Raw genomic sequence first — 24,861 nt, 5'->3', positions numbered from 1 at the left:
GTCCATAAGTTCTGTAGCCCCATCATAGAAGGCCACCAAATTGGTCAGGCAGGACTTCCCCTTAGTGAAGCCATGCTGGCTGTCCCCAAGCACCTTGTTGATTTTCATGTGCCTTAGCATGCCTTCCAGGAGAATGTGCTCCAAGATTTTGCCAGGCACAGAGGTGAGACTGACTGGTCTGTAATTCCCTGGGTCATCCATTTTTCCCTTCTTGAAAATGTGGGTTATATTTCCCTTTTTCCAGTTGTCGGGAATTTTACCTGACTGCCATGATTTCTCAAATATGATGGCCAGGTGTAGGTGTAGCCTACCTTCATCTGCTCAGGTTTTATAGGTAGTCTTATTTCTTTGATTTCCGTGATTTTTCTGTCCTGCTGAGCTTTGACAGTGGAAACTGTTCACATCTTGTAATGATCTACTAGAACAGACTTGAAAATACTGCTTTTTTTCGTAAGATCTCTACTTGACAGCTCAACATTTTCGTAAACCATTGAGGCAACTCATGGACTCAGACACATGCTCTTGGGGGTTGTGTGTGTGTGTAATTAACTATTCTCAAGTACGCTGTAGAGAGAGATGCATGCAGAGAAGTAATTAGTAGGTGTCAGGACAATGAACTACTTTTCCAATATTTTTTTGTACCCTGTTGGGTACTTAAAGTCTGCAGGGCCGTCTGGGGAGGGCTCAGAATTAGCCCCACTAATACCTCTGTGGATTCACCCAAGAGACACAACAGCTCTCCACCAATGGTCACAGGGAGCAGCTAAGTTGGGGGCTTTAACTGTATGTGCAGCGATCACGTTAATGGGGCTCCTTCCCCAGCGTTCTTCCACTGTTTTTTCTGGGGTCTTTGAGGTCACAGTCACTAATCTTTAATCACATAACCTAAAGAAAAAGATCTTGATGCTAGCACTCTAGGGTCAAAACGGAAATGTCGACTGGGGAGGAAATGTGTTTATTTGGAGCTGTTTTCAGAAGCATTTGTTTACAGGTCTTTACCCTGCAGAACATTTACCTGATTTTGTGATGACTGATGTCATACAGCGACTGGAATACACTTTATCCTCGCTTCCAGGTGGGAAAGGGACATGGCTCTAGTAAGGCTGTAGGGAGGCTGCAAGCAGTGTTTGCATGTGGTCCTTGCAGATGAAGGAGTCTGTGAATAGAAGCCATAAGGGTTCAGTTTTTACAAGTACAGGTGAGGGTCTCTGTTTCAGGAAGGTAACAACCGTGTACTTTGGAGTGTAGTCATGTTGTTTTCTTAAACAGTAATGCTTAAAAAAGAAGAGAGGTAAGAGGTTCAAGTTCCCTTTTATGGGATATGACTATCATTATTCCATTTGCAGTAGCCTCCAAAACCAGACTGCTCCTCTGTGGATTTTCCAAGGAAAATGAATTTATGTTTAGTGTGCATGGATTATAAACTCTGTGCTTGTTGCAGCTACACAGAAATAATAAATAATGGGCTAGTTATGTGTTTTGCCATGATTTTTTATTATAATCTCTGTTGGCAGTTAGTGTGACTGGGATAATTTTGGAGGAAAAGACCACAGAAATCCAGTTTGGTGGTTTTGGTTTTTTTGTTTTTTTTTTGAGATAATATATGTATGTGAAATACTTAGCATGAGGTTTAATTGCAGGGTATGCCTGAGGCTTGTTGCATGCTGCATTGTAGAAAGTTCAGCCCTTGCTTGCATGCTACAGTATCTTCTTAAAATGTGATTTTAATTTTTTTAAAGGGTTTTTTTTTTTTTTTTAGTTTTTAAGAAGAGTGCAGTGTCCAGTTTTGGACCCCCAGTAAGAAAAAACGACCTCACTAAAGTGGATCCAATTCAGTGCTGGGCCATTAAAATGTTGGAGGCTGGAGCACTTGCCCTGTGAGGGGAGGATGGGGGAGCTGGACTTGTCAGTCTTGTAGCCAAGATGGCTTTGGGATTAGAAGAGGGAGATCATGAAGGAGGTGTTTGGGGTGGAAATGAGAGACAATAGATGTAAGTTTACAGAAGAGACACTCAGTCTGTATTGCATTTTCCTCATGAGGATGCCAGGCAGAGGTGCAGGTTGACTGAAGGGGCCTTTGTCCATCCTGTGTCCTTGAACGATTTCAAGAGGCTTTGTGAAGCCCTGAGCAGCCTGGTCTGACCTCAGAGCTGACCTGCTGTGAGCAGGAAGTTGGATGGGAGGCCTCCTGATGTCCCTTTCAGCCTAGATTTTTCTTTGATTCATGATCTGAGCTTTAAATTGCACTATTAGTCCGCATCTCTTATTACTTACTAAACAGTTCATAGTAGAAGAGTGGTTTGTCTTAAATCAAACCTGTATAGATTGATTGCCTGACCAGCTAACTTGGATCGTGTTATACTGAACTACTACATATTTATGTTAACAGCTATTTAATTTCTGTGTTATGCTTAGATTGTAAGCACTAATTGAACTTACTTTGTTTCAGATAAATGCTAGTGAAATTCAAAGATTTTCGGATTTCCCATTGTCAAAGAAAACCTTAAAAGGTGAGTATGAAAGTTTTCTTTGGAAAACAATTTAAGTAAAAATGAATATATTATTTACCTGCATCTGAACATTTTTTTCCTCTAAACTAATTTTTAGCCAAGTATTGCCATGTACAGTGTTTTGTGAATAGAATTCTGTGCAAGACAAAAATAATGATTGTTTTTGTTTGTTTGTTTGTTTGCTTTTTCTGTCTTCCCCTCCTGCACTGTCACTTCACACACTGCAAATACTAGGACTGCAGGAAGCTCAGTATCGTGTGGTAACAGAGATACAGAGGCAAACCATAGGTTTGGCTTTACAAGGTAAAGATGTACTTGGAGCTGCAAAGACCGGATCGGGCAAAACCTTGGCTTTTATCATCCCAGTAAGTAATTTACATCCTTCCATTTGTACTCAAACCAAGTTATCTGTGAAGTATTGGTTGTCGAACGGCTTAGCTTAATAGATCCTAGGAGAAAGGTTATAATTTAGCTAATCTAAATGTTCCAAGAAAGCCAAGGAATATTCTGACGTTTTGGTCCTTACATTAGTAGACTGTGTGATTTAGGAAGTGCTTTATTACTTTTTCTCAGGAATCTGTTTTCCTGGTGCAACTCCGGTTGTCCAATTCTTTTAAAAAATTGAAAATTTAAGTATATGAAATAAAAGGGTGAAATTTCTTCAGTTCCTTAGAGTTTTGTTTTTTTTTTTTTTTTTTAGATAAGTAGTTTTCAACCATTTAAAATTTTAAGACTTGGACCTTATATAGCAAACTTAAGCTTAGTGATTGTGGACTTCCATTTCCTTCTTGTCTTTTTCTGAAATTACTACTAGATGCAAGCAGGAAAATAGAATGAAGATCCCTGTCATGGGTAATATATGGTTGACTTTTACTCAAAACATCGTGTTGTGGATACAAACTGCATCATAGATAAAGGGAAAAATAAACATTTTGATTATGTATTTTTGTTTAATCGTTGCTTGCATTTTTGTGAACATAAATTTCTTTGGAGCCTATTCTGTCAGTAACTGTGGACCAGTAGTAGGTGCTTTGAATACCTTCTGTCATTGAGAAGATTTCTGCTTAAATGCTTTTAAAAGATTTTTTTATTAGTAAAGAATAAAAAACCAGTCAGCTTCACAAGATGGTCTCCTGAAACAAAAGTGAGAGACCTCCATTAGATATTCTAGAAGTACTTGTTTTACAAACCTTATTTTAAAACACTTTTAGGGAACAAATGTGGTAATTGTACAACAATTGTTTAACAGCCTTCAGTATTTCAGGATGCTTTAGGTATTCAGACCTATGAAATCTTTGTGCAAGGATTAGCTGACTAAGACAGTGTTTCTGCAGTGTGAATTTATAAGAGGAGGAATAATTGTGGTCTGAGGTGTATGGCAACTTCGGTTGGAATGATCTGTTTATAGCGTGTGTGGATAGTACTACTTGAAGTCTATAACGAGAATTAACGGTGCAATAGTTGACTTTCTTCTAGTTGCTCATTCTGTTTCTGGTTTCCACAAAACTTTGAACATGAAATGATTCATGAATGAATTATTGTTCTTTAGGTTGGTAAGAACAGTGATTTTTCTAAACTGATTTCTATTCTTGTATAAATGATCAAGGCTTAATTTCCAGAATTTAGCAGAGCAGAATTAATTGTGCCATAAAATGCTTACGATTTGCAACCCATTACTGTCTGTCATAGATTGATACTGGGGAACTTTGCTACAGCATGTATTGCCATCAGTTAGGATTGATATATAATCAAACCAGGAGAAGAGTATAGTGATGCTTCTTTAAGTTATTAATTAGTGTGGCTTTATAGTTTTTTTAATGATATTTTTGTTACAAATCTCTTGTTACATATTTTCCTTCTGAGATTTTTATAATGGGAATATGGTAATTTTTTTCCCAGGCTTTGGAACTCCTGTATCGCCACCAGTGGACTTCAGCTGATGGACTGGGTGTTTTGATAATATCACCTACCCGGGAGCTGGCATATCAAACTTTCAAGGTTCTGCGTAAAGTGGGAAAGAATCATGAGTTCTCAGCTGGCCTTATCATTGGAGGAAAGGTGTGTCCTCTCTTGGATCTTGCTGTATGGAAGCATAAATGAGCACTATATTAACTGCTAGTTTAGGAAGGAAGCCCTGGAAATGAAAAGTCGGGAAAGAGAGGAGTTAATGGGAAACTATCAGCCACCTGCTCGTTTTGATTGGCTGTGTACCCTGTGTCTTTTGAAGCTTTTGCATAGCTACAGTCTTTCCAGGTTACATGACTGGATGGACCTTCTTGCTGAGCCTTCCAGGACTATCCTGTTAATTTAGATCATTCTGAAATACTTCTTGCTCAAGCCATGGGTGTGAGCATGCTGAAAAAATTGTTGTATCTATAGAAAGAGCAAGGCTTGACCATTTTTTCTGAAAACTGTGAAGAAGTTAAGCTGACCTGACCATCTCTGGTACTGGGCTTCTAGTGTGAACAACAAGGGCTAAGCTGGATTAACTCCTTTTCAGGATCTGAAAGAAGAGTCTGAAAGAATCCACCACATAAATATGCTAATTTGCACTCCAGGACGGCTTTTGCAGCACATGGATGAAACTTCCTATTTCTATGCATCGGATCTGCAAATGTTGAGTAAGTCTTTTTAAATACTTGAAAGCAGTCAGAAATATTTTGTAACAGTTCGTAATTGTGTGGAGCACTTTGGGTAAAATTTTATCCTGGTCGTGGTATGTAGATGAAATGGCTTTTAAGTTCACATGTGTACAAATTCAAATAGAAGACAACAAACCCCTGTTTTTACATGTACTTTCTCTGAAGAGTTGCTGAACATGTTTCATGATACCTGAAACGATATCATCATCATTAAAATGATAAGAAAAAGTAGGTGAACAAGTAGTAAGGAACCCAAAATTGAATGTAGTGTCCTATATAATCTTTTAGATAGGCCTTGGCTAGTGCTGGCCTCTCCTTTGTGGCTATGGCTCTTGTGGTTTTCCCGACATAATTAACTATATGGAATGCCTATTGCAATGTGTGTATTTTGGGCCAGTTCTAAAAAATTCTTTCCTCTGAATGTTAAGACAGATTGTTGCTCCTTTCATTGTTTTATTAGCATTGTTTCTTTTCATCTTTCTAACCTGAATAAAAAAATCAGTGTAATGAAATGGTTTGCCTGCCACTAAGAACTGCCTAATCTTTAGCATAGCTTGAGGAACTTGGAAGCAATTAAGAAGCTAATGAAGCTGATAAAATGTGAAATTATGCTTGCTAGACTTAGTACAATTCACGGCAGTTAGACAAGAATTGCATTAAACATAGGCTCTTTTCTTAAAGCTTTGTTTCTGAGCTATGCTGTTTATACCCTGTGTTTCAATGGTAAATTCAGTTTAGTTACAGGAGAGTCTGTTTTGCTCTGTCATGAATGCTACAGCACTGTTTTATATTCCATACTTCTGTTTCACTAATAGAACAGGGAGTTTGTAATTTGCAGTCTGTATGCAAATTACTAAACTGTTTACTTGAAATGCTCATCTTTCATGCGTCAGTGTGTGTGAAAGTGTGTGAGACTGAGGGCTGTAGTGCATAGATTATGGGAAATGCTTTGATTTTTATTGCTTTTTAAAAAAACATTTTATGGAATGCATGAATAAACAAAGAGAATCCTGTTAATCTCTGCAATTCAAGTAGGCATAGAATTTTGTACTGTATGAATTTAATATATTATTTTTTTTCAAATGAGTAAAGCTCAACCCAGATTTTCTCAACTCTCTCAATTCAGTTCTTGATGAAGCTGATAGAATTCTAGACATGGGGTTTGCTGATACAATGAATGCAATCATTGAAAATCTACCTAAGAAACGCCAGACCTTGCTTTTTTCTGCAACACAAACAAAATCAGTGAAGGATCTTGCACGGTTGAGTCTGAAGGATCCAGAATATGTTTGGGTTCATGAGAAAGCCAAATTCAGGTATGTTTCCTGGAGGGATTAAACAAATGGTGATCTTACTTAACTGCTTCTCTGACTGTCAGTTTCCTAAATCAGAAGTTGTGATCTGCTTCCTCCTCCTTTCTACAGTGTCTGATCACATTGTGTGCCTTTCTGAAAGCAAGGAATTTGCACATAAGAGGGTGGTACTTCTGGCTGAATTGTTACAGGGAGGCTGAATTTCCACTTCTCTTGTGGCTCCTCAGGTAGCTTCTCAGACTGGAAGCAAGCTCCAGAGTGGGTTATAGCCTGAATGGAGTAGTGTCCTGGCTCTAGTAGCACTCATTTCTGAATTGCTCTTTTTTTCTGTTGTATGGCTTTCTTGCCTCCTGCATGTGCATACTTACTGTGCAGAACCACCACATGTGTTGCACAAGTACAGTTCTGTGTGCTCTTGATAAATCTGGCTATCCAAGGAAATGAACTAGTTCATGTCAAGTCTTGTGCCTTCCTTATGTGCTGGGTTTGCTGTGCATGTTGAGGACTCCAGCTCTGTGCACACAAAATAAATCTATGCTATATAATTTGGATCAGAATAGGAGGCCTTTGCTAGAAGCAGTCTGCCAAGCTCAAAAAATCTGTGTCACTAAATGAAAAACTTACATGTTGCTTTTTTGTCATATTTTTTTCTTTTGAAATCTAAATGAAGAATATAACGCTTTGCATTCCTGTGGGCTCAGTCATCTAGGTGTAGAATTGCTTATGAACATGTAAGATTCTTTTTCTACTCTTCTATGACATATGTCCATTTCCATATGTAAAATGCAGGAAGGTGAAGCACAGTGATATACATGGCTTTCCCAAGAGCAAATGAGAAATGCAAACAGCAAAATGAACAGCAGAACCAGGCTGAATCTTGAGACAGTTTATTTGATTAACTCTGCATTGTACTGCAAATACCATTTTTTTTTAATCAGTAGTGCTATCAAAGGCATCTTAAATAAGCATGATTGCTAAAAAAAAAAGTATGGTTAATTTCCTCTTATCAGAAGTGGGTGTGCAAGCGTAGTATGTAGTCTTCATTTTGAGGACTGACTATACATCTGTTTCTCAGATCTCACATTTTTTGTGAAGACTATTTTAAAGTATATTTAATTTTTTAAGTATTTAGGGGAGTGCAATTAGATAATAAGCTAAATAAAAAAAGTATTTGTTTTAGAATTTACTGATTAAGTGTGTAGTAGGTTATTACCTTATGAAAACACTTTTCTCTGAAAGATTTACAAAGTGAAAGGTGCTGTGGCATAATTCGAATTTAACAGTAGAATAGAAACTGGAGCAGTGCCTTGTGATTTCATCCTCCCAGGTGGCCATCCTTAGTAAAGTGATTTTGAAAACTATTTAGGATGAAGCAGAGGGACTGTAGAAATGAGCCTTTTTATGTATTTCTAGGGCAAATATGATAGATAAAATAAAACCCCTTATTTTCTAAAGAATGGAGAGTTAAGATGACAGTTCAGAGCTTTAAAAGGTCAATTTGCATGTCGGTGTAGTCAGTAGAAGTACATCAGTGCTCTTTTTTTTTTCTTTTTGTACATGATTAAACTGTGCTTTTGATATTGCCTTAAGCACAAATGATGCTTTAATAGGACTAATAGACAAAACTGCATTTTAAGTCAAGGCAATCTGAATGTTGCTGCTTAGCTGTGGAAGGAGTTTGGCTTGCTAGTAGTAAACGAATTTAGAAGTACTGTCAAAAGCTGTCCACCCCTCCTCTTTGGCTTTTAGTGAGGGAATTGATTTTTCTTTCAAGAGTAGCTTTATAGTGGTGCTGCTAAGACTTGTTCCTTAAAGCGGGAGAATTTTCCATCCCGACTCATTTTCTTTTCTCCTCTTTCTGGGTATTTGTCAGACACCTTTGACATAAAAGAAAGGTCAGGCAGCTCTGTAGATACTGTATGGCTGTACAGTCTCTTCCTTTCTTTCTCATTTGAATGTTTTGGCAACTAACGATATCTGAATGTATTTATTTTTTTTTAGTACCCCAGCGACTTTGGATCAGAACTACGTTGTTTGTGAACTTCAGCAGAAAGTAAACATGTTATACTCCTTCCTGAGAAGTCACTTGAAAAAGAAGAGCATTGTGTTTTTTGCAAGCTGTAAAGAGGTATGGCTATTTCCCTCCTTCCTCCATAGCATCTCTGGTCTCCAGGATGGAGAAAAATGTATTTCATTTGATGTGTTAAGTCATTTGCTAGATACTGGGTGTGATCTTAATAAGTTTAACATTGCATGGTAAATTTTATTTTTTCTTGGTTTGTTGGGTAGGTTCAGTATCTATTCCGAGTGTTCTGTAAGCTTCAGCCTGGTCTTCCTGTACTGGCACTCCATGGCAAGCAGCAGCAGATGAAGAGAATGGAAGTCTACACTTGTTTTGTTCGGAAAAAAGCAGCAGTACTTTTTGCTACAGATATTGCAGCTCGTGGTCTGGGTATGTACCCACAGAAGCAATGGCTTTCACAAAGTGATGATCTGACTCTATTGAGATTTTTTATCAGACTTTATGCTCTGAAGACCAACATGATTTGTAAGACATGAAGCAGTAGTTTGCTTAAGAGCTCATCAGGGTGTCTTGTCAGAGACATGCTTCTTAAGAGTTCTTTACTAAGAGGCCCACTTCGTGTTTATTTTTTCTTTTTTTTTGTCAAAAAAGACCTACATAGTCTTGAAATTACTTCTTTTAGTAAGATAGTCAGTGGTAACTATTAAGTCTGTAGATGATCTAGTTGTTCTAGCCATGTTCCATGACAAGTATCTGGAACAAGGGAAAATGTTAATAGTGATGTATTTACTCACTACATGCCGTAAGGCAAGGTTTCAGCAGTTTTAAGTATTTCTTATGTGCCTGTATCATGGGGGTTTTTCCAAAGGATATGAAAAATTACTAACCTACCAGTATGTGCAAATGAAAACCTGAAGAAATTTTAATGTCTGAACTGTGAATGGCATTATAGGAACGTATTCTTAAGGGGTGGAAAAACAGATGAGGGGAAAAAGCAAGAGCATTTGTAGGACCTGTTTTGGCTTGAGTTTCTTCCTCTGGTCATTACCTGCTGAATTCTCATTTAGTTCTTTATATTTTTAGTGGATACTTTGGACTTTTTTTTTTTCTTCCTTTTTTAAATTTTTTTTCCTTAGTACTTGGAGGCACTGAGGTATGACACAAGACTGTTTTCAGGAGTCTATGCAGCCGCCTTTCAGATAGCAAACCCTGTTGTCCAAATGTAAGGTTTTGTCATCAGTAATCTATGGGGGGGAGGAAGGTGCTCTAGAAACTGAAGGCAGAAATGGAAACTTGTTTCTCATACTTTCTACACTGCTGAAATCTCACTGGTGAGGATCTATTGTGGGTGTGGTTATCTGGGTTTAGAGTTTAGGTATAATAGTGCACTACAGCATGGCTGCAGTCTTGATTGGGAAGTAACACAAACTTAATTCAGTGCAGAACACACTGCTGCTGGGTGAGGTGCAGCAGGTAGAAAATTCTTATTAATGATATCCTTCATATTCAATGTTGACTTGTTTGTGAGGCTTCAGTATACCCTTCTGTCTTTGAGAGGGGCTATGTTATTTTTGTATGTGGACAGCTGAGGTAGAGCTATTTCTCCACATCTAAGCCAGTGGTGTAGAATAATAATCCTGTAGGTGAAAAGTGGGTCAGATATTATTATTTAATTATTAAATGTAATGGTGTTTCATCGTATGTGTCACACAAAGCATGTCTGTTCTTGTCAAGTGTGAAATTATGTTCCATTCAGTGCACTGTCATAATTTAGGAAATGAAGACAGCATTAATTTTAGCTTTCTTTGAAGAGAATGACTGTTTATGATATGCTAATACATGCAATTAATTTTCATTTCAGAGGTTGCACCCAATGTTTGTAAATTGGTCTAAGTGATGGTTGTTACAGGAATTAATACTTCAATACAATATGATGCACTTGAGTAGGATTTTGAGTATAGTGAGCTTAAATTTTGTCCGATTTTTTTTTTTTTTCTTTACACAGATTTTCCAGCAGTGAACTGGGTTATTCAGTTTGATTGTCCAGAAGATGCAAACACATACATCCACAGAGTAGGAAGAACAGCCAGGTTTGTTTTCACTTTTCATAAATATTTTAATGTTTAAAACTTTATCACTGTAGGGACAGGTAATTGGGTGAAGACTCATTTGAAAAAAAAGTCAAGATATAATTTGGAAAGAAAGGCAGGCTGTTATCACCAGAAGACCCTTTTAATTACATAAGAGTAATGGTTTGGTGTAATCACTTCTTGGTGAAGCTTCAGGGACACATTACAGCAGCCAGAAAATGTACGCTTAGTTGTTTAATCTGATCAGGGAAGATTAATAGTGAGGAAGCAAAAATCTTCTTGCACTTGGCAGGATTACCTCAAAGGCTGAGTTGAGCATGTCTGTGAGTGGAAAAGCTTGTATTGCAACCATCTTTTATAGATAAATTAGGCTTTAGACAGTGGATCCAATTTCGTTGTGTCATTGAAGACTCTTCAAAAGAATGGAAATAAATCTTCCGTATTTATTAACTTGGGAAGGAAGGAATCAATGTTAATTACAGGTTAAATTTTTAATTTTCTGAGTAGTTTGTAAAATTACATTCTTTGGGATAGCTTTAGTTAAAATGCTTGTGGTTAAGCCTTTATGATAGAAGGGAGTTACCCAGATACACTGTTGAAAAACCTGGTTCTTGATCTCTGAAGCAGATTTTTTAAGAGAAATAGGAGCTGCATGTAATTCAGTAGATCAAAACCCTTGCACAATTATCTGAAGAAAGAAATGCAAGACTTGGCATTCTGTCTGGTACGTAATTTAGTTTGTTTGTAGTAGGGTGTGCAGTATAGGTGGTTGTCAAATCTAAGGAGAGCAGTTGCTTAGAGTAGGACATCAGCACTGCACTGTAGGGTTTTGAAATCTGTCTTCCTGGATCAGATGGCTTTAAATTTTGGTGACTGTTATGGGAGTGTGTACCTTCCAGCCCTCTTCCAGAATGTGGAAATTCTAGCCATGTTTTAATTGTAATTAATAACATTTCTGCCCTGTTTTATTCTGTGCTCTCTATTTTCTTATCTGTTATATTAGAAAGAAATAATAAATTTTTAAGTGCATTTGGAAAAAAAACCCAAACCTGCCTATTAACAAACCCAGCAAATTTTATGTGTAGCTATTTGGCTAAATTCAAATCTAAATATAATCTCATGTGTGCCAGTTGATAGAAATGCTTATAGTCTTAGAATTCTGGGGGTTTGTGTTTGTTTGTGGGGTTTCTTACTTATTTTTATTTATTCCCAAATCTGTGTGGCTTCCACACAGACTTGTAATAGTGTCATTATGACATATTGTCATCATGGAAGGGAAAACGATATATTTGGCACTGTTTAATTGGCAGTTTCTTGGAGGCTTGGGCTCTTCCCGAGCTGTGTTGCTGGGTTAAAGCACCTCCCTGGAGTTACAATCCTCAGGCGTTTTTCTGATTCTCATTAGACACTGAGAAGATGTATTGTAAGTGGGTTTAGAGAGGGGAAGCAGTTACATAAAGATGAATAACCCCCCTTTTTCCCTAATGCTTTTAATAAAATGTCACTCTGAGGAGGATTTAGCCTTGCAATCTTAAGGGTCCATCTTCAGCAGCTTCTTAAATACAACCTTCTGTGATAGCTTGAGGGACAGATTCAGACAAAATGTGGCTGATGGTCTGTGCCGTAAGCCATGGGCTGTGCAGGTTGCCTGCTCCTTTCTTCTCTGGGCTGTTGTTCACATTTCCTTTTATGTGAATTTCTCACTAGCCAGACCTTAAGGAAATTGGGAGTACATCCTAGCAAGTTGTTTGAACTGGCAGGGTGGTGGCTGATACTGAAAACAAATTCCTTCTGTAGGAAAAGCTTTATGGGTAATCTCTGTTTCTTAATCTGATACAAAGATCAACATACCTACCTCGGGCTTTCATTTTGGAGAAACATACAGGCTCACTCGTCCTCAAAGTAAAGCAGTCCTGGAAAGAGATTTGTTTAGTGAACTTACAGCATGAAATAAATATTTGAAAATACAACAAAGGAGATATTAAATAGTTGTAAGTAAATACTGTGCACTAAGTAAATATGCTAATGCAGTTTTAAATGTAGATAATTGAGAGTGTACTTCTCGGTGAACTCTTTAAAAAGTGTTGAATAAGAAACTTGTTTTTCAATAGCTACAGTTAGTGTGAGAAGCTTGTGTTTCTTACAGAAACTAGATAAAAATGAACTGAACTGCAGTTTAGTAGTCCTCATTAATGAGGTTAGAGGTAATGACAAATTTTCATGGGTTTATGAGAGTGTATAATTGCATAGAATGAAAGCTAAATTAAATCTCTCAGCTAATTAAGAGACTGTTAAACTGAAATTAAACCTGGGATTCCAAGTACTGTTTACTTCTGAAAGCAGATTATTTTGTGATGCAAAAGTAAATATGAAAGCTAAGAGAGAAATGATTTTGTGGATGGGGCTGAAAAAACTTTGACTAATAATTGTGGATGGGGGTTGGAACTAGATGATTTTAAGGTCCTTTCCAACCCTAACTATTCTATGATTCTGTGAGTTTACTGTTTTTCAAAGCCTTACCTAAGATGAAACAAATTGGTTGATTTTTAAGTGGATAAGACCACCATGTTCCCTAAGTAGCATTTCAATTACATTTTTATCCTGCTAAAGAACAGAAATTGCAACTCCTGCATTTTTTGATTTATGGTAAAGTAAGATCAAGAAAATCTGGGATTTGTCCAGAAATCCTTTTACTTTACAGCAGAATTGGCATCTTGAGGTTGTTTCTTTTCTTTTTTTTGTTCTAAACTTGAAAGATATGCTACAGTTGGAGCGGTTGGAAGCTCTTTCTTCCACCTGCTATTAAAGTGTTCATTAAAAGTCTTAACTAGTTCACTAACAGAATTTCTAAAATGCTGACAGTGTCATGGCTAAGCCCATAAGTATTTTGGTTCTATTTTTGTCACACAATATCTTAGAAAAGTCTGTAATCTAAAATACTGGATCACAGTGTTTACCTAGGTTTTTTAATTTCATAAATTCAAAGTAAAAGACCTGCTTGTAGCAGCTGTCTTCAAAACTATTTTCTTCTGATCTTTAATTTCTGTCAATGCCTTCTGTTCTGTAGCCTGTGAAGCCTACAGGTAAAAATATTCTTTGATCAATTTTGTGAAACAAGTTCCAGTGCCACTAGGGGACAGCAGAGGATAATAATTTTTGAAGCACATCGATCCTTGCTTTTTTCCAAATGTGTTTTGTAAGTTGTATGGCATGAAAAAAATGTATGTAGGGATGTTTTTCTTTCAGTCATGAATGCATTGAGGAGTAGAAAAGACACTGAAAAGTCTATTTAGGCTTTCTATTCATGCATAAATATCTTGTATTTTGGATGTACCTGTATCCTGGCATGTCTCAGTAATTAATATTTTTTCAGCATTACATTCCTCCTTCTGCTTTGTTTTCTTCTTTCCCTTCAGAGGAGACTATTGAAAACTAGTACTTGATTTTAGTGAGTTTTCTGTCAGGAGTATTAGTTTTTACCTTTTTTCTTTATTTTTTTAAACACTGGTAGTAGAAGGTTAAACAGAATAAATATTTTTGCTCTGTAGTTTTCATTTGTGGTATGTCCAGAACTTCTTTATAGGATTTAGGTCTGACTCGGGCTCAGACTTCTGATGGTATTTAATCAAGAGTAGTTGGTTAGGTTTCTTAGATGCTTAAACTGAGTTTGGAAATCTGCTGTAGTTTTGTTGTTGTTTTTAAATGCAGTGTTCATACAGACATGCATGTTCCATCTAGCTCTACTTGTGCTTTTTTCCCCGTGGTATAATTATGCTCTGAAGACAAAAAGAATTCTGTCTTCCCAAAGCAAGGTACTGTTTTGCCTACCATCTTTGTACTGGCTGATGTGACGGTTAGAGCCAAGAAGTATGAATCAAGACTTAAAAGATCTATAGATTTTTTTGATGCCTTGTGAATACTGAGCAATACACACACATCAAATTTTGGAGAGGTGAAAAGGGCAGGTCATATAATGATCTTACTCTGTCATGAAGAGTGCTTTGAAGCATGCTTATTGGGGCTCTATTTAAGCAATTGCACAATCTATGTGTGAAAGTGAGACTAATGAGCCTTTAGAATAATCCTTGCAAGTGGCAATAAAGTGTTTCAAAATGTGAGGGGCTTAATGGATTTTTTTTCAATGATGGAAACTTGATGATATTTCTTTTCTCCTTTTTCATTGGGAAGTATATCCCAAAGATACATGTCTTGGGTCCTGAATAAGCAGTACATTCAATATGACAGCTTCTTGTTTGATTTTTAATATTTAAGACCCACTGAAGTGCTTTTACTGATGCTTCTTTAAAAATAAATGCAATATTTGGATCATCTCATATTATATTTCAGTCAAGTCATCGTCCTAACTCAAATTAAGTAAAAATAGCTGCTGGTGGAGGTCACAAGAAATTGTTGACACCACATATTTAACTTGCAATTCACGTTATTAAATTCTCTAAAATTAAACTCTGTAAGCTAGCTACATTCCTGACAGTGGTCTGTGGTGCTGCAGTTTTACTGCACTGCACTGTGTTATCCATTAGAATTCTCTTTATAATGGCATGGTATGAATATTCCAATACACTGAAATAATAAGTGGCTAAGGTTATTACCTGATGACATGAAGCCATACTGCAAGCTGTAATAAGAAATAAATAAGCACGTACATTTTAATGCAGTAGAGTGGACACAGCTGCTGAGGAAAATTGATTGCTTATAGTCTAGGCTGGAGGACCAGACAACCTCCCAAGGCCTTTTGAATTCACTTTATTCTGAGACTAGCATGATAAGGTTGGTGAGCCACTGCCTATTCTTGCCTGTTATTTCTTGTGGCTAGGTCTGCCTGGCAAACAAGGACACTTATCCAGTTACGACTGAATGAAGGGGATTGTGGTTTTGTGATATGAATAAAACACAGTTGCATTGTTCTCGGAACTTGGCAGTAGGTACGGATGGGCATAAATTCAGGAGAAGGAAAAGAGTTTCAAGCGATCAGAGAAAGGCAAAATAAAACCTCCCAAATCTCTTACTTCATAGCAGTATTTACTGATAAGATTTTGGGGATACTGAACTCTGAAGACTGTGCAATGGGAAAATAGTAGTGAACAAAGCATTAGAAGTGAGCTAAAGCAAAAATCAAAAATGAAGTCGGTTCACTTTTTGTTTGTCTGTATGGGCTCTGTGGGATGTCGGGCTGTTCACAACCCATGGGAAGGAGCTCTTCTCCCCCTCTGAATTGAGGAACCAGCAGTGAATACAGGGTGTCTGCAGCGTTTGCTCAGCTGTGAATAACAAGCACCCTTTCTAGTCTCTTGTAATTTTTGTTGGGCTGCTGTGGGAAGACTTGCTGTAGATGATACAACACAGTATCAGCAGTGCACACAGATCTCTTGTTAAGGATTTCTTGTTTTAAAGAGAAGTATCTATTACAGAAAGAGACCACTGATCATGTAGATGGAATAGAAATTCTGATTTTCATGCATTTGTATTCTGTTCCCGTTTGTCACTTGTAAAAACAGAATAACAAATTGCCATGTTGCGCAGAAATTCAGCAGCATAGAAGGTATGATGCGCAGGAGAGAAAAAACCTCTTTCTGCTCCTGGGCTTGGAGAAATAGTGTTTTCTTGGTTCGAAGCTTAGATTTCACCAGTCCTCATCCCATCAGAAGGCTTGGGGAGGTAGTATGATTGGAAACAAAGTTTTCCTGAATTTGTGCCCAGTATGAAAGATCTAAAGTTGTTACTTTGTTTAAGAAATATGTTTAAAAATGGTAGCTTATATAATAAGATTTAACAGTTGAATTTTAAAATGGAACTGTGGATTATTGTATTTCTGTGAATGGCCTTAGGGGTAGATATAGATATTAGTTTTCCTTTGTTGAAGGATACTGTGTGGGTGAATAGATTTATTCATATGCATATCAGATTGAAATAGGTCTTCTCAGAATAAAACTGTCCGTTTTGATATGCTTGGGGTATATATTTATAGATGCCTTATTGTTCCTTTACACAGAGTGCAATACAAACATCTGAATCAATGAAATGCTTTTTCCTTCACTAATGTAGTTAATGTTTTAACAAATTGAAAATAATTTTAAACTAAAAACTACATGCCAGAAATAATAGAACTTGACTCACTTTTTTTCTAGTCCCTATTATACTAACCTCAATTGTTCAGTTTTCAGCTGACCTATAGATTGAGAAGTCACTGCCTTACAAAAGCTGGATGTATACTGGCATGCTTAGATGGTGGTTCTTTCTTTTCAAGTATTTCTTACAACAGATGAAGAACTGTAATGTGCCACTTCCCCCCCCCCCCCCCTCAAGTCTCACTTGCAGTAATGTGTACATTCATGAATACATATATAATTTCACTGGCATATTCTTTCAGTCTTTAAAGGGGTAAATCTTTGCTCTAGAAGCAGGGATCTATGCTTCTTTTTGATTTTTACTTGCGAGTTATTCAATGCTATGGAATTGTCTTGTTCTGGTTTATTTATGGAAACTAAAATTGTAAGCAAAGGTTTAAAGAACATGACTGTTGCAAAATAAAGTGCTCCAGAATATTTATGTTGAGAAGGATGTGAATAGTGTGCAGTGAATAAATGATCATCTTACATGGTGAATAATTTGGCTTCAGAGTGGAAGTAACTATTAAATAGTTCTGTATTAATAGTTTGGCAACCATGTACGGTGAACAAACGGTCCAGTGGAAGAAGAGTGAAAGTAACATAATTACACTGTGTCATAAGGCACATGCAAAATCAGGTAAATTTAGTGGGCTTTGTTTTGATGCTACTCCAAATGCTTAACTGCTGACCTTAATGTTTTAAGGAAAGCAGTCTTTTGGTTACTTCTGGTAAGTCTAACAAATTTGATCTGGGTGAGAAACAAGACAGTTGAGAAATTGATTTGTCTTCCCTGTGCCTGATTTCCTTCCTCTGAAGGGATCTACTGTGGAGAGTTTCTGCAATACTAATGTATCTGAAGGTTGCTTCCTGGTTTGGAAGCAACATTCTCCTGGAATGCTAGACATTTTAGGAATTGGCTTTGATTTAAGCTCACAAGTTCTGCAGTGATACCTTACTTGCTTCTCTGTCTTTTGACAGATGAGATGACAGCATATGTTGATACTATACATCCTGGCCCAGTTAGGCTAAAATTAGATCTTTAATAAAGTCAACTTGGTAAAGTCCTGATGAAGTTACAGATGAAAATAAAACCCCAGGCAACAAACCACTTTTTTTTTTTTTTTTGAGTACAGGAGAAGATGTGTGACCTCCAAAGCATAAAACTTGTATATACTTATGGTTCAGTGCATGTTCATGTATTGTAAATATCTTCAGAAACACCTCCTTTATATTGAGTTGTTTTGTAATGGGAAATCCCAGTTCAGGAAACTGTAATGCAAGCATCTTTATATCTGCTACCCGTCTCCAAATTTTACGATTATCTCATCATACCATTTTCTCCTTTGCCAGTTTTTAAAATAGATTATTTTTTTCTTGCCAAACAAAGCAGAAATACTGCCTTTAACTCTCTTGAAATTTGGCATCAACTTGTATCTTCTGAAATACAAATGTTAGGGAAATATGTTGCGATACATATGTTCAAGACAACCTGTGTAACATTTCCGGTAGGGTCTGCATATCCATGCAGGGTATCCTTATAGTTCTCTCTACTGCTTTCCCATAACTTTTTTTTTTTTTTTGTTCCGTACTGGATGTCTGCCCTACAGCAGAACAAATACTGGTGCCTGATGACCATCAATCAGATGGTTTACATTCCTATTTTATTCTGGTATCACTGTGACTCGTGTGTCACTGACAAATACAGTGCATTTGACTGCACTGTATGTTATGATGGTTGCGGTAAGGATGTAAAATTACTCTGAATGTAGTTAGAACAAGCTCAACTCTAGCTGCATGGCAAGGTGGAGTTGATTAATAACCATGCTATGTTTTCATCTATTGCCTTTTTTGATAATGGTAATATTGTTTGCTATAATAGTATCAGTGAGGGGTATGTGCAGCCTTTGACTGGATCTGATCACGGGTAGGTTAAGACAGGTGAAGATTAGCAAAAATTGGATGTCTGTTTGGCCTGCATGAAAAGCATTTTTTCTTGTCCTGTCCTCGCTGAATCGTCACCATGCTATTAGTTTCTTCATGCACCATTCCAGCTCTCAGTTCAGAGTGATCTTATTGCAGAAGTTTAAGATAGATTCTGTCTTGGTGAATAAATGATCCTCTTGATTTTAGTGTTTTTTCTTTGTTTTTGTTGCTTGTTTGTTTTTTTTATGCATGTGTGATTTTGTGTATGGAATTAGTTGGCAACTCTGTGTTTCTCTGTTAGGGAAATGGGGTTCTTTACATTTTAAACTATTTTTCTCTGCTTCTATTTAGCCACTACCACATTGTCCTAAATAATTTCTTACTTTTTGTTCTTGTCCAGCCTTTGGTGCTTGCCTTTCTTTGTAGGCATCCTTTTTCTCATCTGCAGTCAGTGTAAATATATCATTGCTACCCTTTGCTTTAAAGTGCTAATGATTTGTCGCAGCTTCATTGCTTCTAAGTAAGCCACTCTCCATTTATCAGCAATTCTGGTCTAGTGGGCAGGTCCCTGAAGATTGGAGGTTGGCCAGTCTATCTATAAAAAGGGCAGGAAGGAAGACCCTGGAAACTACAGGCCTGTCAGCAGAGGGGTCTGGACAGCAACCTATGGTATGAAGTTCAGGAAGGCAAAGTTCCGTGTCCTGCACTTGAGTCACAACAGTCCCATGCAATGCTACAGACTTGGGGAAGAGTGGTTGGAAAAGCTGCTTAATGGAAAAGGACCTGGGGACGTTGGTGAACAGCATCTGAACATGAGACAGCTTGTGCACAGGCAGCCAAGAAGGCCAACAGCATCCTGGCCTGTATCAACCATAGTATGTCCAGCAGGATTAGGGCAGTGCCCTGTACTTGGCACTTGCGAGGCTGCACCTTGAATCCTGTGTTTAGTTCTGGGCTCCTCATGGCATGAAGGACATTGAGGTGCTGGAGTGGGTCCAGAGAAGAGGAATGAAGCTGGTGAAGGTCTGGAGAATATGTCTCATGAGAAGCAGCTGGAGGAACTGGGGTTGTGCATCCTGGAGAAAAGGAGGCTCAGGGGTGGGCTTTATTGCTCCCTACAACTTCCTGAAAGGAGGATGTAGTGAGGAAGTGTCTGGTCTCTTCTCCCAGGTGGTGGCATGAGAGGAAATTGCCTCATATTGTTCCAGGGAAGGTTTAGACTGGATATTAGAAAACATTTCTTCGCAGAGATGGTGGTCAGGCATTGGAACAGGCTGCCCAGGGAAGTGGTGGAATCACTGTCACTGAAAGTGTTCCACAACCATGTAGATAAGGTCTTTATTGACATGATTTAGTGGTGGACATGGCAGTGCTGGGGTATAGGTTGGCCTTGATGATCTTAAAGGTCTTTTCTAACCTGGTTGATTCTATGATTCTAAGTAAAGATTGAGTTGCAGAGAAGTTACTTGCCTTTCTGATAAGTATTGAAACCAACAGACACTAGAAAATAAGAACTGGAAGTATGCACTGGTTTGGTGTTTTTTTTTTTTCTTTTTTATCATCTGTTTATTTTTTTTTATTTTTGCTTTAGTTTTGTTTTTTCCCTGAAAGATTTTCTGCAAGCAAGATGCATTTTTCCATAGAATTAGAATGAGTTGTATCTGATATCCTGAGAGACTATCAAATTAACAATGCAAAGATGTGTGCCTGCTCTGGTTTCTTGATCACCTTGAGGAGATGACAAGATGAGTAATATCATCAATTACTACACATGCAAGAAAGTTTGATTACTTTGAGGTTTTTAATTTACTGTTCTCCAGCACAGTTGAGGTGCAGATGTAGTGAATAATAAGTCTCCAGAGTGAATTAGCCTCTTAGGACAGATACATGAGTTTAGTGATGATGGACAACTTGAAGACTGCAGTGAGCGAGAGTGGGGAGAACTTCTCCTAATGTCATCTCATCTGCAGAAGTAGTCCTCCTGAAGAATTTCACTAGCTGAGGTTGACTCTTCATCCATAAAGGTTTTAAGATTTTATCTGTCTACTATAAGTGTTCTTTTGTTGGCTTTAGTGGAGAGCTAAATACTTAGAATACTGAGAGTTGCTCTTTTCTCTGATGTTTTAGGCATTGTGATAGAAACAAGATCTAAGTGTTCTTTACTGTTTCTGCTAGTTTTGTAAGTTTGCCAGTATAGAAGCTTTTGATATGAAAGACAGAGCGAAAACATTTTGGAAAACTGAAATTTCCACTGCAACCTCTTTTTGAGGTTATCTTTAAAACCATAATTTTCTTACTACCACATTACTAGGTTGTTCTTTTTTTTGAAAAATACGATAATACTCTATCCAAGTAAAACTCCCTTTTTATGGGTTCATATTTTGCTGTCTCTGCAAAATCTGTCCACTGGGACAGACAGAAACCATCCCAGATGGTACTTAAGATGGTTTGGTTTTCAGCCTTCTCAATTCCATAATGATTTCATTTTCATATTTAGCCCTAAGGAGCAGCATTAATATTAAACTGTCTGGTTTAATTAAATAAATTGCACAATGTAAAAATGGGCAAAGACTGTTACTCCTTAACTTCAAGTACATTTAAAATACTGGCATGTAAAAGGGCAAATGTTTCCAAAGTAGGCAAGGAAAAAGATTACACTGCATCAGTGATTACCAGATGTCTTTTAGTCCCTTTGAATTTCTGAAGGCATCAGATCTTACAAATTTTTAGGGTTGCTTTTTGTTTTCCTTAGTAGTTGCCAAAATATGAAAAAGTATAGGTGTTTGGAAACCTCTGTGTCTTTGTTTATTTTAATGTAATTGTTTCTTTGCTTGGCTCTAGTACTATTTCCGCTTTATAAAGACTTTGCAAGACAATGTAAACATGGAATTAGTTGTTGTCTATAGATAGAAAGTTTAATGCTTATTTTCTTTTTCTGGATCATCTGTGGAATGTGCCTTCAGAATTGCATCTTCTGAATTTGTACTTTCTGAAAAAATACTTGACTTGACATTTAATGTGTTTAGCACTTATAACACATGGGAACACCTTTCAAGGGTCAGGTTGGAGGTTTATCTTTATCCTGCATCCTATTTTAAGTGTGATCTCATGGGTACTGAGGAAAAGCTATCAAAGTAAAACTAACGTAGAATGATACTTCCTGTACTGTATCATTCCTGAGTTTGGTTTTGTGGCTTGCAAGAGAGGATATCTTCACTCTCTGGCCCTTAATGGATATTTCTTCCATGATTTGTAATACAGTGTTCTTTCATAGCATGTTGCACACTGAATAAAATAAATATAATAAAGCAACAATTTAAGAATGCCAAGTCAAGCACCCCAGGGTAAGAAATGCCAGAAGCTACAAAACAGCGCAAATCACTTCATGCCTTTGACTAAAAGAATCTGCAAAAACATCCTTTGTAGGTGTTTATATAGTATGATCAAGACTTTTTTGTCATCTTGACAAATGAGGAGGATTTTTATTAAGACACTAAACAGACATTCTTTCCAGGTATTGGAACATTCATGTTACTCTTTTAGGAAATCCATTCCTTTCATATCTTCTGTTTTGAAGAGAAGAACAGAGCTGTGTGTTACTCCATACTCTTAAATCGGTGAGAGACTGGTATTAACAGCATTATCTCTGTCTTCCTGTATGATACAGGCTTTGGGTAGATTAAAGAGAATATTTTCATCCTTCTTTCCAGCAGTGTTCTGAGACCTCAGGTTCTTTTGATGAATAATTAGCTGCCTTGAAACTGTGATCATCAATTTTTGCCGTAAAATGCAAAGTCCTCTAAGGTTCTGTGGCTCTCCAGGATTTCATTGCTTGTGCAAGTGGCAGTGTCTGACAGGCACCCACTTCTTGGAAGTATCATCTAGAGTATGGCTGGATTAAAATACATAGAGCTTTCTTAGAAGGTATACTCGGTCTATGTAAGCAAGTCGTGCCCAATCTTAATTATTATGTGAAGGGTGCAAACATTCATGGGATGTGTGGTCAGCAGTGACTTAATGGCCTCCTATGCTGTTGGTAAAGACAAAAAGTTGTCTTAAACCAAACTTATATATGGGTTTCTTTAGAACTCATTTTTTTAGAAAGATCGTGGAAGCTGGTATTTCTGCATTAAGAAACTTTAGGTCTGCTAATGAAATGGATTAAAATAGTTACAGTTTTTATACAGTATCTCTCTGTCACCCACATCCCTAAAGCAGTATTGTTCAGGCAAAGTCCAAATGTCTTACCATTTCTATGGTACTCTTACCAAACCATATATAATCAGTAAACTTACGCAGTGTTGGTGTGTGACAGAGGCATATCCTGTGTGGTATCAGTGTGATTTCTGTGTAAAATCTGAAAGTCTGGAATGTAAGTGTTAAAATCCCATGATGGAAACACTTACTAAAATTTTTAAAATTATCGTTAAAATTCAGTCAATAAACTCATCATGTATAGCACTGGGAGGTGTGCGGGGAAGCATCCAAGAGCATTTTGTTGTGATATTTCAAATCATCAAATGTAAGCAGAGAGCTGTAATAAAAGCTGTCAGAGTGTTTTAACTGCAGATTTTGTTGCTATTTGCATTGCTTACTATGCTGTGACAGATAATGTTTATAGTTTTCAAACAGTTCTGCAGTGCTGTTTTTTGCCAAGTGAGAACTATTTATGCTTGGAGAAATATGAGCTTCCTGTATTCCAGCTGAAATGACTTTCATCATATAATGGTATGGTTTGTGTTTGGTGTGCCTGAGAATGCCCTTCTGTGTTCTCCGGCCTTCAGTTGAAAACCTCTCTTCAGCCAAAGAGTCTTGACTCTAAGACTTCCTTAAATAGCACTTAACGTTCCCTTTTCTATGCACAGACTGAACTGGTGTTTCATTCTGTCATTCCTGAGCTTTTATTGGAAAGTTATGTGACCTATCCTGGCATAGCCTTGCTCTCTGTGATATCAAAGAAAAACTAGTAACTCCCACTCTTCTGCTGCCAGTTCATATCTTTGGTGTAGTATCATTTCCTTAATGGTTCTCTTGATGGAGAAGAGCGAATGCAATTGGAGTAAAGACCCAACAAGGGAATGTGTGATGGACTAACAGAAGCTGAAGATCTGTAAAATAGCAATAGAGTGGAATAAAGATAAAAGAAACCATTAACTTTCCTTATAGGAAGACAGAAAGGACAAACCAGATATGCTGAGGATGGATGGAAAGTTTTACCAGCTTGAAAAATAATTAAAATTGAAAAATTGGAAAAAAAAATACAAAGAGAATTTTCTGTTTCAAATAAGTGGAGCACTTAGTCATAGAAGTGTACGTATAGGCTTACAATCTGCTGCTGCTTGGGAACTTCCCCCTATCTCTTTTCAGTCTAGAGCTGCTTTACATAGTAATTTATAAGTCTCTTAATTTGCTCTCTCCCACCCATTGCTCTCATCTGTTGGTTGTGAGCTGGATTCTGTCCAGTTTTGTCATCTTTCTGAAATTCTGTGGTATTGTTTCTTTTTAGTGTAATGGAGGACTTCATGTATTATTTTCCTACCAATCTGTACTCTTAAGAACTGTTTGTAAATGTAAATGAGGAAACAATATCTGTGTTATGATAGGTAAGGGCCTAGATAATGCGTACATGCTAACTGATCATTACTGCTTCTGCAGTAGGACTTAAACCCACTGTCTTGTTTGTTTATTGATGCTGGTAGGTCTTTTTTTTTACTCCATGAATCTCATTAAATTGCTAAAAGTAGGACCTGTAATTTTCTTACACAAAGAAAGGACAGGACGTTGCTTTACCCTGTATCTTGAGTAATTACCAACTTCGGCTATATTTGACATGGCTGTTAAGTGCGCTGAGGAGTGAATACTAGATTGAGGTACTGTTCTTACAGGATTGGTCTGATTATATCTTCTGCACCTAAATACTGCTTTTGTAAATGAAAGAACTCCTGGTTTTATGCCTTTCTTTCAGTGATGCCCTTGTGACCTGTTGAAAGAGTAGCCTCTATTGAATATGCAAGTAGTTGTTTGGGGTGAAGACACTCTTTCCTAGCTTTTACTTTCTTTGCTGGTAGGATATGCAGAGGAGACTCAATTGTTACTAAGTGTTAAGATTTGCCTGTTGCTAGAGGGTGAATTCAAGTAGCCTGATGTAGTATTGTAAGCTTTGGTCAAGTGCCATTTGATTGCCACTAACATTTCTCATGTAAGGAAGAAAAGATCCACTAATCTGAATCCG

General features: G+C 37.3%; 1 protein-coding gene across 1 annotated transcript in view; it reads left to right on the top strand.

Annotated features, from left to right (window-relative positions):
• The window catches only part of DDX10 (DEAD-box helicase 10), a 169,869-nt gene that overhangs the window by 4,044 nt on the left and 140,964 nt on the right, over positions 1-24,861 (top strand). The window contains exons 2-9 of the mRNA XM_057399703.1: positions 2,450-2,510; positions 2,745-2,875; positions 4,410-4,568; positions 5,011-5,131; positions 6,279-6,468; positions 8,467-8,593; positions 8,755-8,917; positions 10,494-10,578. Coding sequence (XP_057255686.1) covers positions 2,450-2,510; positions 2,745-2,875; positions 4,410-4,568; positions 5,011-5,131; positions 6,279-6,468; positions 8,467-8,593; positions 8,755-8,917; positions 10,494-10,578 — 1,037 coding nt within the window. The remainder of the gene's footprint in view (positions 1-2,449; positions 2,511-2,744; positions 2,876-4,409; positions 4,569-5,010; positions 5,132-6,278; positions 6,469-8,466; positions 8,594-8,754; positions 8,918-10,493; positions 10,579-24,861) is intronic.

This window comes from Pezoporus wallicus, unplaced genomic scaffold (genome assembly GCF_028554395.1).
Source record: "Pezoporus wallicus isolate ANWC-B61680 ecotype Strahan unplaced genomic scaffold, APGP_CSIRO_Pwel_v1 scaffold_6446, whole genome shotgun sequence".
NCBI classification, from domain to species: Eukaryota; Metazoa; Chordata; class Aves; order Psittaciformes; family Psittacidae; genus Pezoporus; species Pezoporus wallicus.
This window is presented reverse-complemented; position numbering and strand designations above follow the sequence as displayed.